Genomic DNA, 14,455 nt, shown 5'->3' on the forward strand with positions numbered 1-14,455 from the left:
AGCGCATTGTGTTGCCTCTGGGTATGAAATGCGCTATACAAATAAAGCTTTGATTGATTTGATTTACCTTCAGGCCCAGACATTTTAAATTGTCCACAATATGATTACTGGGACATACAGTATATGCTAGTAGCTAATGTAGGGATGTATGATATTAAAAGTGTTGTTTATTGTTGTTTCTGTTTACTGAGTGTCTGGCTGGTCAGTAAACTAGCTGGATTAGACATGAGGGTCTTTGTTCATGAGAATTAGTAAATCCAGGCCTGTGAATGGGTTCCTGCTACGGAATGAAGCCCCAGCAATACCAAAACCAGAAGAAAATCTGCCCCAACAATTACACTTAACTGGATCAGGAAGCGGACAAAGTTGACATTTCAACCTTTTGCTTAAACACGGTGGTGCTGTATTTACATGTAGGGGGAATAACACATGTAGGTACAGTAGATCATTGTGGGAGATTTTCAAGTTTCAACCTCGACTTCATAGAACCGGTTCTGTGCTAATGCCAGTCCACTGATGGATTTTTGTTATTTGGACTAGGACTAATAAAAAGGTATTAGGAGAAAAGATCTGGATCTACCCTTTCTTGACATACTTTACTGAAGAACTAAAAACATTTCAGATGTTCCATTAGCAGTTTCTAAGGTGAATAGCTCTACAGTAATTGGATTTAAAATGACACCTTCCCTTAGAGAATCGGCATGAGACAGGACCACAAGCTTGGAGCTTATATTAAAATGGCATCACCTTACTCAAACTTCTGTTAGGGATTCCCTGGCCTCTCAATGTGTTTTTAGCTTTCAAAGCTGTGTGGCTTTGTTCAAAACAAGAAGTGTGGCTTTGTTCAAAACAAGAAGGGTTAGCAAGTGATGAAAGAGGAATGAATAAACTAATGTACAGATAAATGTTTCTATCATATAAAACGTGTGTGTGTGTGTGTGTGTGTGTGTGTGTGTGTGTGTGTGTGTGTGTGTGTGTGTGTGTGTGTGTGTGTGTGTATGCACACATGGTAAATGGTAAATGGACTGGACTTGTATAGCTGGGAATCAAACCGACATCTCTGAGGTCATTGGACAACATGCTTGCTTGAGCCACAGCTGCCCTAATACAGTAGTGTGGTGTACCATGTTCTGTAGTTGGAGTAAGTGGCCGTCTGTGATTTATATGGTAATAGAATGCCACTGCTTTCATTGAAACATGAATGCCACCACTAAAAGAAATCAAAGAAACACATTCTACAATGAAACTGGTGAGAGAGACATGAGCACTTCATGAGCAGTTGTCAGATAGTAATTAAGAATAAGAATGATTAAAAATATTAGCATAAATAGTAAACTCTAATAGACTGAATTAAATCCATAATACAGCTATTACTCACTTCCTTCCACATACAGTAGGTCTACCTATTATTACTCTATGTATTCGGTGCTCCAGTTTATTTGTTCTCTACTGTAAATGATTCTAGGGTACCTGCAAGTCGCTCCATGCCCTGGGACTATCTTGCACTCTCCCCCGTTAAAACAGTAGTCTGGCTGAAGAACACACACGCTCTGGCAGGGCAGTTCGTCCACCACCATGTAGCCGGGGTCGCACAAACACTCCGCCTCCTTGCTCCAGCGGTTCACCACACAGCGCGAGAACTCATTGCAAGCCAAGAACTTGCAAGGATTTGCCTGATCAGCTGCAAAGACAGATAGGGAAGATATAGGTAGCAATCAGTATTCACTGGCAAGACTCACCCTCTTTTTAATGCCCCACTTTTCTCTGGGAGGTAGGCTACTGAGCAGCGTTTGATTATAACGAGATCTTCAGGTTCTTGTTTGTGTTAACATTAGTGTTAATACAAATCATATATGAGCAAATGTGTTTTGATATTTTTAAACTGCCTATAATATCCTTTATTGAAATGTCTACAATCAACCAGTTTCTACTACTGCCATACCTGGCTCTATGTCCAGGGAACCCCTGTCAATCTCTATGTCCACACGCTTGGCTGCAGCATTGCAGAAGTTCTCCAGAACATAGTATACAGCCTGGGTGATGTTGTAGGGTACCGACTTGGCAAACTTCATCTTGCTGTTGACCACAACACTGCCGTTCCTGAAGTTGAGGATCTCCAGGTTCTTGAATCCCGTCAAATTAGACTGCAGATATGGAATCAGCTGGGATAGAGTAGAGAAAAAACATCTGAATCTGAATCTGAATGAACATAATCAGTTTATCCTAAAAGGCATAGGAAGTTAAAATTGCCAGATTTTACATATTAAGTTGATTTTTAAATCATGTTTTTTTATCAGTACCCATGATTAATTTATGGTAGTTCATAGTTATTTATATTGTATGGAGGGCTTTTCTTTCCTCGTTCAAGCGTGGCAAAGCCCATACTCCAATTCTGGACTTGTGCCTGGAGGACCATTAGCTCCAACCTGTGAATGTGCTAGGCCTAATTCAACTTAGATCTCCTAGGAGATAAAGCACCCTTCAAAATCCTGAAATTGTTTGGATCCAGAACATACTGTAGATGAGAGAACGTGATCAACATGGCCTTAAGAAGTCCCCTTCAAAATTGGAAACAGCCTAATGAATAAATGCAGAGCCTCTCCAAGCAGGAAGCACATAAACTGATGTTGTTCTGTCTGGGGTAGGTCACGTCTAGGGCAGATGATGTTGAGGGAGCTCATGTTTGGTTTTTCTCAGCACAATGATCTTCAGCACCGGAAAAACTGGATGTTATTGGTTTCCGTCTGAGAACATAATATCATTGGTTGTCATACCTAAAATAAACTGCCAGTGGTCTTGCATTGCTTGGAAGCAGACTAGCCTGAAAAACAACATCTAGCTATTTGTTATTTCTGAGCCTCTTATGTGCATACATAATTGGCTGAATTGTTAAAGATAAATATTCTGACTCTCATTAATGGAATTGTGAGTTATGGGGCTAATGGATTATTGCATGTTTACATGACACGATATATATAATGTTTACCCTGCCCTTTAGTAAGTATGACCTAATTACCAAGGCTTTTACTATTACCATTAAATCAAAGTTATTGATGATAATACAGTACACAATCAACACTACCATGAACTCAACATTGTGTGTTCATATTTTTGTGCATAAACATTAAACACAGCTACAATCTAATCCTGAAGCAGTTTGGCACTAATCGGTTAATCACCATGTTAATTCACAAATGTAGGCTATGTTTATATTAGGATGATTGTTACATTAACATATTTTAATGTCCTGCATTTTAATATGGTTGTTTTTATGGTTGAAAAAAGGAATACACATGCAGAGGGATAAACTAGCATGCTTTAGAGCAGAATTAGTCTGCAACAGATTCCTTCTTAGGGATTGTTTGGGCTAAAATAGCGAAATGCTGATTTTAAACTAAGAAGAAAAAATATCTGCCATTTATGCTGTGATAAACCAACAGGTATGCCATGAAATATGTACAAACTATGATTCGAACTGTACTCATTTTCCTTTATCTCTCTTGCTTCTTTCTTTACCAGAACATTGTGTAGCCTACTTTTGTTCTTCAGACCACCTTGTATAATACTGTATAGTATACAGTACATACTGTAGATAATGTACAGTAGGCCAATAAGCAGGGTCAACTTGTTCTAGTCACAACATTGCACTTCCCAGATCCTGTCCTCTTCAGCTCACTGGCTTAGCTGAGTCACTGTTTGGTGTAATGAGGCTTGTGTTGAATTTGCCTCAGCTTGAATTTATTGTGTGTTGGTAAATCAAATCAATCTAAATCTGTTATGAAATGCTGATGACATAACCAGTAAAGGCAGCTAAGCGAGCGTTTCACTAACGTTGTTATGGTCAAATATGTTATGTTGCAAAATGCAATAATGTCAACAAAACCTGATCAGCTTAGTTAGTTTACACAGTATTGTATTGCTATAAAATATAGAGCTCAAGTGAAATGGGGAGAAAAAAGCATATGGAATGATAACTTCACAATAATTAATTTTACAGTCCACAAATAATCAAGTTAAATGTAATAGTCATATTGCATTGTAGGTCAGATGGATACTCCATTACTGAAGCCATTACTGGAAGCTCAGTGATATTCACTGGGAACATATGGGAAGATATGATCTCACCCCACATAAAATGCAAAAAGGAGACAGGCAGATAATGAGTAGGTGAGTAGTACACAGGTAATTGTCCTCATTTACCATTTTGTAATTGTAATTGTCCTCATTTACCATGTTGAATTAACAACACTCATTGCATCCAATAGTAACACATAAATGGCAAAAGTTATTTTTATTTTGTTAAAAAAAAGTTTTTTTACTCTTATTTAACTTCAAAGCACACAATGACTTACCAGGTCCATGAACGTGCTCTCTAGGGATATGTACTCAGCAGAGGCCTTGTTGAAGAGGTCATCTGAGAACCTCATGTTGGTGACTCGTAAGCTGAAGAACACTACCAGCTCTCTGCCCATACTAGCAGTGGTCATGTAGGGCGTGGTCAGGTATCTCGGTGGCGGGGAGGGCGTGGTCTCGAAAAGATGCTCCTTATTAGCAAACGCAAGTCCACTGCCATAGTCAAGCAGGTCAACAGTCTCATTGCTCACCGCGTCTATTTGGTCAGGTTTTGCGTCAATGAGTGAGTCCTCTTCAGCTAGTGGAGTGGTAGTATGACTCTCTGGCTCTCCCTCTTCTTCCTCCTCCACCTCCTTTCCATCTTCAATGATGACAGCCTCTGCTTCCTCTTCGATGGACTCCAACTCCTCCATGAATGTGGAGGTGACTATACGTTCTTCTGCATCTACATCTATCTCAAAGAGCCCGCTGACCATGGACGTCTCTGTCGGCAGCACCATGGCCACAGAATCAGAATCTGCAGGTGGTGTTGGAATGGCGTCTGCAATGGGTTCTGCTGTCCCAGTAATGTCTTCGTCTGTGGATGAATCCCTTTCTTCTGCCTCCTCTGGCATGTCATCTGCCTCGTTGACTTCACTGCCCTCTGATGTATCATGCTTGACTGCTGTTGCCACCTCTTTGAAATAGGGGTTGAAAGATTTTAGTAAGATGCAATCTGTCACAAATCATGTCCTCAAATTACAAATATGTCTGCCAACAGATATATATATATACTGTAATACATAATTCATAGTGAATGTACTGCTTCATGCCCACATTACTGTAGAGACGATGATGCTTTTATTCTGCTGGGATGTTGTAAATATTCTTCTGATTCATTTTTAAAGTAAAATCTATCTCTATATTTTGACAATCTATCTGTGGTTAATGCCCTGCTAATCAAATAATTGTAAAAAGCCTTATGCTACTGCACAGTAAAATGTGAACAAGACAGAACATTTATCAGCAGGCAGCACTCACTACTAAGAACATTAATATATCCTCCCCAGGTTGCTCTGTAATTATTAGCTGTAATGTAGCCACACAGCTCTCTATTGGCGTAACAGATTTATTTTTAATTGCATAATAAGTATTCCCTCTCTCTCTCTCGTGCAATGTCTATCCCTCACTGAGCTAACACAGCTTCAATGATGTGCACATTCCTCACCTGCTACATCCGCGTCTGGCTGAGATGCTGGCTGCTCATCAGGCTGAAGGTCACCGATGTCCATCTCAGTCATCTCCTGTACCTCCTCCTTGTCTATATCTACCTTGGGATAGAGGTACTCATAACCAAGGTCTTCTGGTTCAACTTGATCTTCTACAGGCACAAAAGGGAGATTGTCCTCCTCGACAGGATAGAGGTAGTCTGTCTCCCCTACAGGCTCACGGAACCCAGTGTCTCCTTCTCCAAAGTTAACGTTCTCAACAGTGTCCACAGGTTGAATGATTTTAACTGTTTCAGCTGGTGGCTCACCAACATCCTCTTCAGATTTGAGGTCCTCTGTTGCATCAAGAGTTAGTTCTGCCTCTGGTTCTGTTGCAACATCTCTCCCCTCTTCTTCCTCAGACAAAGGAACTTTAACCTCAACCATAATTTCTGGCTCAGAGGCCTCAACTTCTACCTCAGGTTCAGAACTCTCCTCCTCAATGTCTTCTGCAGGCTCAGTTATATCAACAACCTTAGGCTCAGACATCTCCTCCTCTCTCTCTGAGACCTCAACTACCTCCACCGCAGGCTGTGAGACCTCAACTAGCTCCTTCTCTGTCTCTGAGACCTCAACTACCTCCTCCTCTGGTTCTGTAAGCTCAACTATCTCTTCAACCTCCTCCGCTCCATCTACAACCTCAACCACCCCCTCTTCTGGCTCCACAACCTCAACTACCTCCTCATCTGGTTCCGCAACCTCAGCCACCTCTTCATCTGACTCCACAACCTCAACTACCTCCTCTTTTGACTCCACTGGCACCTCTGGCTTGATGACAACAAACTCCTCCTCTGATCCTGGAGACTCAACCTCCTCTTGAACATGCTCTTGAATTTCAGCTTCAGCGTCTGCTCCAGGTTTCTCTTCAGAGGTCTCTAACTTGCTATCAGGCCCAGAAACCCTCAATTCTGTCTCCTCTTCAACAGGCATAACATTAACAACCTCCTCTTCCAGAAGGTATTGTATCACTTCAGTAGGTGGCTGATCTGTAATGGCTAAGAGAGTAGTCACAGGTAGTCCAGAGGTTGGGCTCACTGTCACTATGGTCAACAGCACTGGAGAAGTAGGAGTAGGCTCCACTATATCCAAACTAGGATCACTTTCATCAACAGGAGCTAGGTCCTCCTTGGATATCACGTTAGGAGAGAGGTTGATATCTGGAGCATTGGTTTCTAGCTCAGGAATGGAGGTCACAGGTAGGTTTGGGATATAGTCTCTAACAAGCTCACCAATTTCATCTTGAATGGTCTCAATCATGTGTGTGATAAATGACACGTCATCTTCTGGTCCACTGGTTGACTCCGCCACACCCTCATCTTCAATAGCTTCGGACCTATCAGTAAGATCCTGAGACGTGAGGGGCTGATCACTGCTGGTTGTCCGGGCTGTGTCAGGGGATCCTGGTTCTTCCTCCTCATCAGGAGCAGCGGTAGGATCTAGAGGTATCGCAAGCACAGCGCTGAGTGGAACATCTAGACGAGGTATTTCTACAATGACCTCTGGCTCCGCTGTGGATTTGAGGTCGGTGTGCAAATCTGACTCACTAAACTGTTGAAGAAAAGAAAAAAAATAGCACATTAATTTGTTAGTATTTAATATGTATATAAGGTCTTCAAAATAAATGACATTAAATTAATTTAATTTTCACTTACTTCATCAATAGTGCGGTCAGTAGTTGAGGGGCTTGATGTTGAAATTGGTGGGGTCACTTTTTCTATGAAAATACATTTTAAAAAATACACAGGGAAGGCAATATTTAAATGCATTATTTTCAGTTATCTCTGTTCAATAATTCTATTGTTTCAAGACAAATGTATTTAATGTAGCATTCTCCAACCTGGTTCAAAGTTGAGTGAAGCTAGATCCACTGGCAGAGAGGCTTCTTCCTTAAGGGCCTTGGCCACCATGTCCTGCAGGTTGGGCCTAGCTGAGGAGACCGGTGCCCCAGTGGCATCCTCTGAGCTCTCAGCAATTATGTCAGGGGAAGTGATCTCAAAGACCAGAGAATACTGCACTGCCACACCTCCAGGCCTGAGGAAGAAGAGGCTTTGCCATTTATGACACCAAAAACAAGCCTTGTAATAAAAATGAGAAAGATTATGAGAAGATATTGACAGCAGAAGATGGCAGCAGTAAGTAATGACAACATGTTTTTTAGCAGCAGTAAATAATGACACAATGCTTTTCAACCCATGTAAATAACTGAACGGTCAGCAAATATATATAGATACCAGTATATATAATATATGTTGAATAAGTAGGCTAGTTATAATACTATTTAGAATACATCACATGCAAATCTGTCATTTACAAAATGGTATCAATATTCCACATGCACTCTCAATTCTAAAGACTGAGAAAAAACAGATTTGTTAAATGAGATTTTGATTTGAATGGTTATGACCATCCATCGTGCATTTCCTTTTTTTGTGACCACTGAACACTCGATGTTCAACAATGGTCGAATGAGCTGTGTGACCTTTATCAGATTAGAGGAGAGGCTGTAGCCACAGACTGGTATGATTGTTATTGGCTGTGACAGCACCAGCCACCACAGGGAAGGCAAATTAGGAAGGGGAGCAGCCGGGCAATTACTGTATTCACAAGGTTTGCATTTCAACTGCTCTCTTTTCTTCTATTGTTCTACCTACAGTAAAATGTTGGGTGCATTAACCTCGCAGGCATAATTGCAGTAGCACACTATATATTTAAATGCATTATTTTCAGTCATCTCTGTTCAATAATTCTATTGTTTCATTCCGTTGTTATTTTAACATCTACAGTAAATCGAGCAGAGTACAAAATGTAAATACAATGTTGTTTCTGCAGATTTTGGTCCTTCATTCCACAACTTTGCCTATGTTTGTTAATATTGGCTTGTCAGGGCTGCACAAAGAACAAAGTAATTCTGAAGTGGCGTATAATCCCTCTCCCCTGCTGAGCTAGAGCCAAACAAACACTTAACATCAGGCAGGGAAAAGCACAAACAAGGAGGAAAAGCTACGACTCAAGATGTATCTCATTACTATAATTCAATTACCCGTCACTCTCCTGGGTCTCGCTAGCATTCAGAAAGAGGAAGAGAGGAGGCAATTAGTATTCAGTATAATGATATACATTTGACAGAATCTCAATGCAATTAATGAATGAGCTCATCTATTCAAATGACTATAGACTACTGTTCATGTGAAACATACTTTATTGGATTCTGATGAAATAATCAAGTCTTAGTGGAATTTCTCATCAACATGATAGATTCTACAGTGCCTACCCTCACTGGCAACTGCATGCCCCCAGGTTTCCCTCTTAACACCTTATCACTTCCTGTTTTCCACTTCAAAGTCTGGCACTTCAAAATGTTTTTCGCATATGCCACAGACTCACCTGATTCCCCGTACACTGATCTCTTTAAAACCTGGAAGTTTGTCAAAAACATGTTGCATCTGTGAATGAGAAGGTGGACACTTTGATTAAGCCCAAAATACCCTTGCTGAAGCCTACAGTATATCTGTCCCCTCACTGGGGCTACAGGCTCTCAGCAGTCATACTGTACTTAATCTCAGGATAATTTACCATCCATAGGGGTTCAGCGAATGTACTCTGTATGAATGGAACACTCATAGAGCTTCTTAATGAAGTGGGGACAAGTACAGTACCTGTACTCTACAGTGCATCCGGAAAGTAGTCACACCCCTTCATTTTTTCCATATTTTATTATGTTACCTTATTCCAAAATGGATTCAATTCATTTTTTTCCAGCAACCTACAGTACACACAATACCCCATAATGACAAAGTGAACAAAGTTGTTTAGAAATATTTGCAAATGTATTAAACATATTTAAAAAATTTACAAAAATAAAACTGAAATATCACATGTACATACTGTAGGTATTCACACCCTTTCCTCAGTACTTTACAGCTTCACATCTTGGGTATGACGCTACAAGCTTGGCACACCTGCTTTTAGGGTATTTCTTCCATTCTTCCCTGCAGATCCTCTCAAGATCTGTCAGGTTAGATATGACATGGTTTTCTTTACAGACTCCACCAGCTCAGTGTCCTTGTGGTTAGAGTGCCCGCCTTGAGATTGGGAGGTTGGGGGTTGATCTCTGGCCGAGTCATACAAAAGACTATAAAAATGGCACCCAATGCCTCCCTGCTTTGTCCTCAGCATCAAGGGTTGGATTGGGGGTAAGTCTGTGACATACTAGCGTCATGTCTAGGGGGTGTACTTGTACATCAAGCTGCCTCATGCTAAGTAATCACCTGTCCTATGGGCCACTACACTCGAGAACCATTGGTTCTCAAGGCTAATTACTTAACGGTCAATTAATTCCAATGAATGAATCTTGGTTTTTGCTAGCTTCAAGAGCGCTTGAAAAAGAGGATAAAGAGGAGCAATACATTCTCTTCCTCTATGAATGAAGTTTTTAACAAAGCTCAACAAAACCTCACTTTCCAAGCTGCGCTCAGGTGATCTATTTGCTTTCTCTGACATGACCCTGTAGTATGTCCTAAGCTTCTTTACCATGACCCCCTGCATTGGGCCACACACAGTCCAGCACTGAACAGTAGGAGTGTATTACTGAACGTAGTGGTCGGTCGGTCGGTCGGTCGACGTAGTCGGTAATCCGTTGTCTGGTAGACTAAGCATACAGAAATAAAATCGTCTCTGCATCTTCTTGAGAGAATTCAAAAGTACTTTTAAAGACTAAACACACAGCGCAGCGGAGTTGAGGGATAGAGAGATATATATATTATTGACCTTACGGCCTTAGGAACCATCAGTGTTGGTCCATCATGGTCCAATGGAAGATCTACAGCACAGAGCTTAGCCTTGTTGAGTCCTATCCTCTAGGGTCCCACCTGGTCTTGCAGGTGGTGAGACAGGTCGATGTACTGGGGGGAGTCAGGGTCATCCAGTAGCTCTCTGTAGCCTGGGTCCACCAGTTCGATGCTGAATTCTATGATCTCTTCCACAGGCTGCTCGGGCACTCGATTGGGCAGCTCAGAGTCCTAAAACAGGAGCACACAGTACAGTAGCAGTAGGTGCAGTCTCCAGAGGTGGAGTCTGTGAGGGGCAAGACCACAAATCCTCATTATTTCTGTCAGCTTTCCTTTCCCTCCACAAGCTTGTAGCGAGCTAACACAACACCTTTACCTCCTCTGTGATCACTGGTCCATCCAGAGTGGCAGTAGGAGCGCCGGCAAGGCTAGCAGAGCTGGTCACAAGAGCGGGCGGTTCTGATGGCACTTCAGTCTGGGCCTCAGCTGGTTCTTAACAGGATCATAACAAATCAGCTGTGGTACATAGACAGTAAAAGACTGATACATATTGGTATCTGCATCTTGGTTACGGAACTTACTAGCTGTCCCAGGGATCTCTTGTGTTGCTATGGTAGCAACCGCTCTGCAGACAAAATAGAAGATAATATACATTAGCAATTATGCAAATTCAAGTGTGTGTGTGGCAGTTTGTAATTATGTACAATATGGTCCTCTTTAGATGTGTGTATTGGCAATGCATAAGCTCATAAACTATTCAAATTAAGAGCATCAAACATATGACCATCTGGTTTCTTAATTATCTCTCATTCTGACTGAGTTATTCACTCATGTTCACTACCTCCATATCTCGAGAACCATTAGAATCCAAATGGAAAATCAGCCCACATACATAAATTATAATGATCTGTATTAATTATGTCAAGTTGAATACTGAGGTTACAGTCAGCTTTCAGCATCACTGAAAAAGCAGCTCCTTGACAATGATGAGCAGAAAGCAGACTGCACACAGCGTATGAATCTTACCGTGATGGAGTCCTGGGATCCTGCAGGTTCATCCTCTGAGAGAGCATAACCACAATCACAACATGAGTAAGATGAGCAAACACTTCAAGCCCTTCCCTCAAATGCACCCCAGAGAGCATTGTCAGTAAAAGTGTGTGGTTTGGTCACTATTGAGCGAGTAAAAGTGTGTGGTTTGGTATTGGTACTATTGAGTGCCATTGGTCACATGTCATGGTTTATGGTGCTGTTATCTGTCTTAATGGAAGCAAAATATTTCCTCAAGAGACAGATACAGTACATAATTAATCAAATGCCAAGGGCTTTTCTGGGTTAAGAGGGGTTAAGAAACAAATTGCTATATAAATAGAGGCTCCTCTTACTCTTGCTATTATTCAAGAAGCATTGTTTTTTTAAGAAGAGAAAAAATCAGTTTGAGAAATAATTGGATTTCTTCTAATTATTATTTTTTTCTTACTGAAAAAATGATTCCTAAATCCTAGGTATTGAAAATGCAATTTTTACCCCAAACACTATGATGTGGATGAATGGGCTGAGAACAAGAATGTGTTCACTTGCTTCCTTACCCTGTACACCATGCTGATGTGCTCTTCTGAGTTGCTGAAGGTCCTGGCCAGGTCTGAGATACAGTCAGTTTCATGCTGACATATGTGGACCCATCTCTGGTACTCTGTCATTCCAGGGATCCTGTCGTAGAAGATCCGGAAAGCCTCCCACACTGCCTCCTGGCAAACTGACCAGAGACAGCAAGGTGTTGGAGTTGGGCAAATCAGATGTTCTCAGATTTACTGTAATGCACTTAGATTTGTGTGTTATGCACCAACCTACCAGAACAAATTCCTAGTATGACTGATAAATCTGACTCCGATTTACAGTTGCACCGCAGATTTAACGTGTTGGACACGCCCATACAATGTCATACCCCCTCCATTGACATATATAGATAAATAGGCTACACATACTGTAGGTTCAAGTTCTCATCAAATGTTGAAAATACTAGAAATTCTGAACTCCCAAACCCAGCAGATCATTATCAGCTCCATGAGGTTTCAAAAGCAGTTTTAAATTTAAAACTGGAGAAATTGTGTCCCCAGTTGCCAAGAGAAGACACAGATTGTTCTCATGATGATGAGCTATGCTATTTAGTCAAGTTATCCTTTCCCGCACTTCAACTGTAAACAATTTTCATATTTGTAGAATCATACCACCATGATTTTCCAGCATCCATGAATTGCTTTGACATCACTCTGGACACTCAATTATGGAACAGAGGGAAATCAAATGTATTGGGTGGTTGTATATATCATCTTAATTAAGTCTAGATAAGATTCTGGGGACCACAGAGTCCATTCGCAGATACAGGAAGACAAGTATCTGTGTCTAGTTATACATTGAAATGACAATTCTGCAATTCTTGATTTTCTGCAATTTGATTTTGGAAGAGAAGTCTACAGGTATGCTCGGAGTTCCCGTGCAAAGCCTTCTTTTGTTAGATGTCCGATGCTCACAGAGAGGACTAAAAGTATGAAAAGAGGGAGTCTTGGAGCACACAGATCATCTTTTAATCATCACCACCCCGAGGTGAAGTCGCACCAAATAAAGGTTATGATTAAAAGATTATCTGTGTGCTCCAAGACTCCCCCTTTTAAGTCTACATGTATATTGGATATTCACAGGGGTTTGTCCTTTCAGAATTATTTCTTTTTACATACTGTGCCTTTTGGTCATATTATAATTCCAACTCCCAAATGGGTGCAGTCAAAAGTCTTTAAACGGTCGGCTGTGCATGTTCGCCTCAACATTTTCCACCAATCACATCTTTTCTATTTGAGGGAACTTTCAGATACTTCTGTTTTGTTCCACAGACACAATTTCTGACTGGGGCACTGTTGATGGGCTTTGCTAATTTGCGTGGATATATCATATGTTGTACAGTACGTTCTATTTCCTCCTTGGGTGAATTGTGTAGGACAGGTAGTGACTGCATACTGAACTGAAAACACAGTAATGACCATAAACCCTTCCAGCATGTCCCTAGGCAGGACCATACCTCTAAGCTTGTAGTAAGCTTGGTGGCTGGCGATGACCTCATCGATGGTTTCCTCAGGGCAGACTCTCACCCCAGAATGGAAAGTTGCTGACCTCTTTGTCCGATGCCTCTCCAGGTCAAATATCGTTCTGACATTGGATGTCTGTTTGGTTGTTCTCAGAAGCTCAACCATGTGCACTGAGTTGAAGACCTTTCTCTTTGTCAAAAAGTCCTGATTGTTCATCTCTACACAGCAATGATAAAAGAAAGAATGGTTTTAGTCCACTATACAGTGTCAAATGTTTATTACATTTCTCAGACTCAAAACTAAAAATAGAAAAAATCAGTTTGATGTATCAGTGTTTGTGCAGGCGTCTGTGTACTAGATACGTCATCAAATCTTAGCATCACCTCAGTATAGAGCAGTGAAACTATTTATCTTATGCTACATGTAGGTAGTCCACACTACTTTAATTGCAGAACATGACCCGAATAGCCTACACATGCTGTACACTGGCCACAGACCATTCCTCTCAATTTATCCTTCCTGACTGATTTTTCTCTAGTTTTGCATTTTGCCAGTGCCCTTGTCACTACTGGTATCACCACTTGCAAAACCATTTCCTTTTTGGTGATTGTCTTGCTGTTGCCTCTCCTGACCACCTGTTGTCGCTTTCATTTGCACCAGGTGAAATTGATTCACAATCGTTTACACTTCCTAACTGAACATATCAATATCCCAGAAGTTTAATTGACTTGGTGATTAAATGTTGCATTCATTTTTTGGACTGCAGCCTCTTCATAATGCTAGTAATGACATGTGTATGGTATGTGTTACAGTAAGTGCATGAACATTTTAGTGTGAGTATAAGTGTTGAGATGTGAATTCCATATTTCCCCCCTATAACAAATGTGTTTTTTCAACCTTGACAAAAAACTACAAGCACTTCGAAATCTGCCCTGGATGGATTTTGGCCTCCACTACTATGTAAGGGATAATAAACGACGCTGCGCGT

The 14,455-nt window shown here is 41.1% G+C and overlaps 1 protein-coding gene across 1 annotated transcript; it reads right to left on the bottom strand.

Moving 5' to 3' along the window:
• Positions 1–1,409: 1,409 nt before the first annotated feature.
• On the bottom strand, positions 1,410–13,683 carry LOC311310572 (interphotoreceptor matrix proteoglycan 1-like; the record flags this gene model as incomplete). Its single annotated transcript, XM_084440082.1, has 11 exons — positions 1,410–1,681; positions 1,943–2,162; positions 4,353–5,029; positions 5,561–5,713; positions 6,701–6,772; positions 7,438–7,631; positions 8,641–8,661; positions 8,985–9,043; positions 10,469–10,618; positions 11,977–12,143; positions 13,461–13,683. The coding sequence occupies 11 exons, from the start codon at positions 13,681–13,683 to the stop codon at positions 1,410–1,412; spliced, it is 2,208 nt and encodes a 735-aa protein (XP_084296208.1).
• Positions 13,684–14,455: the final 772 nt, after the last annotated feature.

Source organism: Borostomias antarcticus (genome assembly GCF_949987555.1).
Source record: "Borostomias antarcticus genome assembly, chromosome: 6".
Lineage (NCBI taxonomy): Eukaryota > Metazoa > Chordata > Actinopteri > Stomiiformes > Stomiidae > Borostomias > Borostomias antarcticus.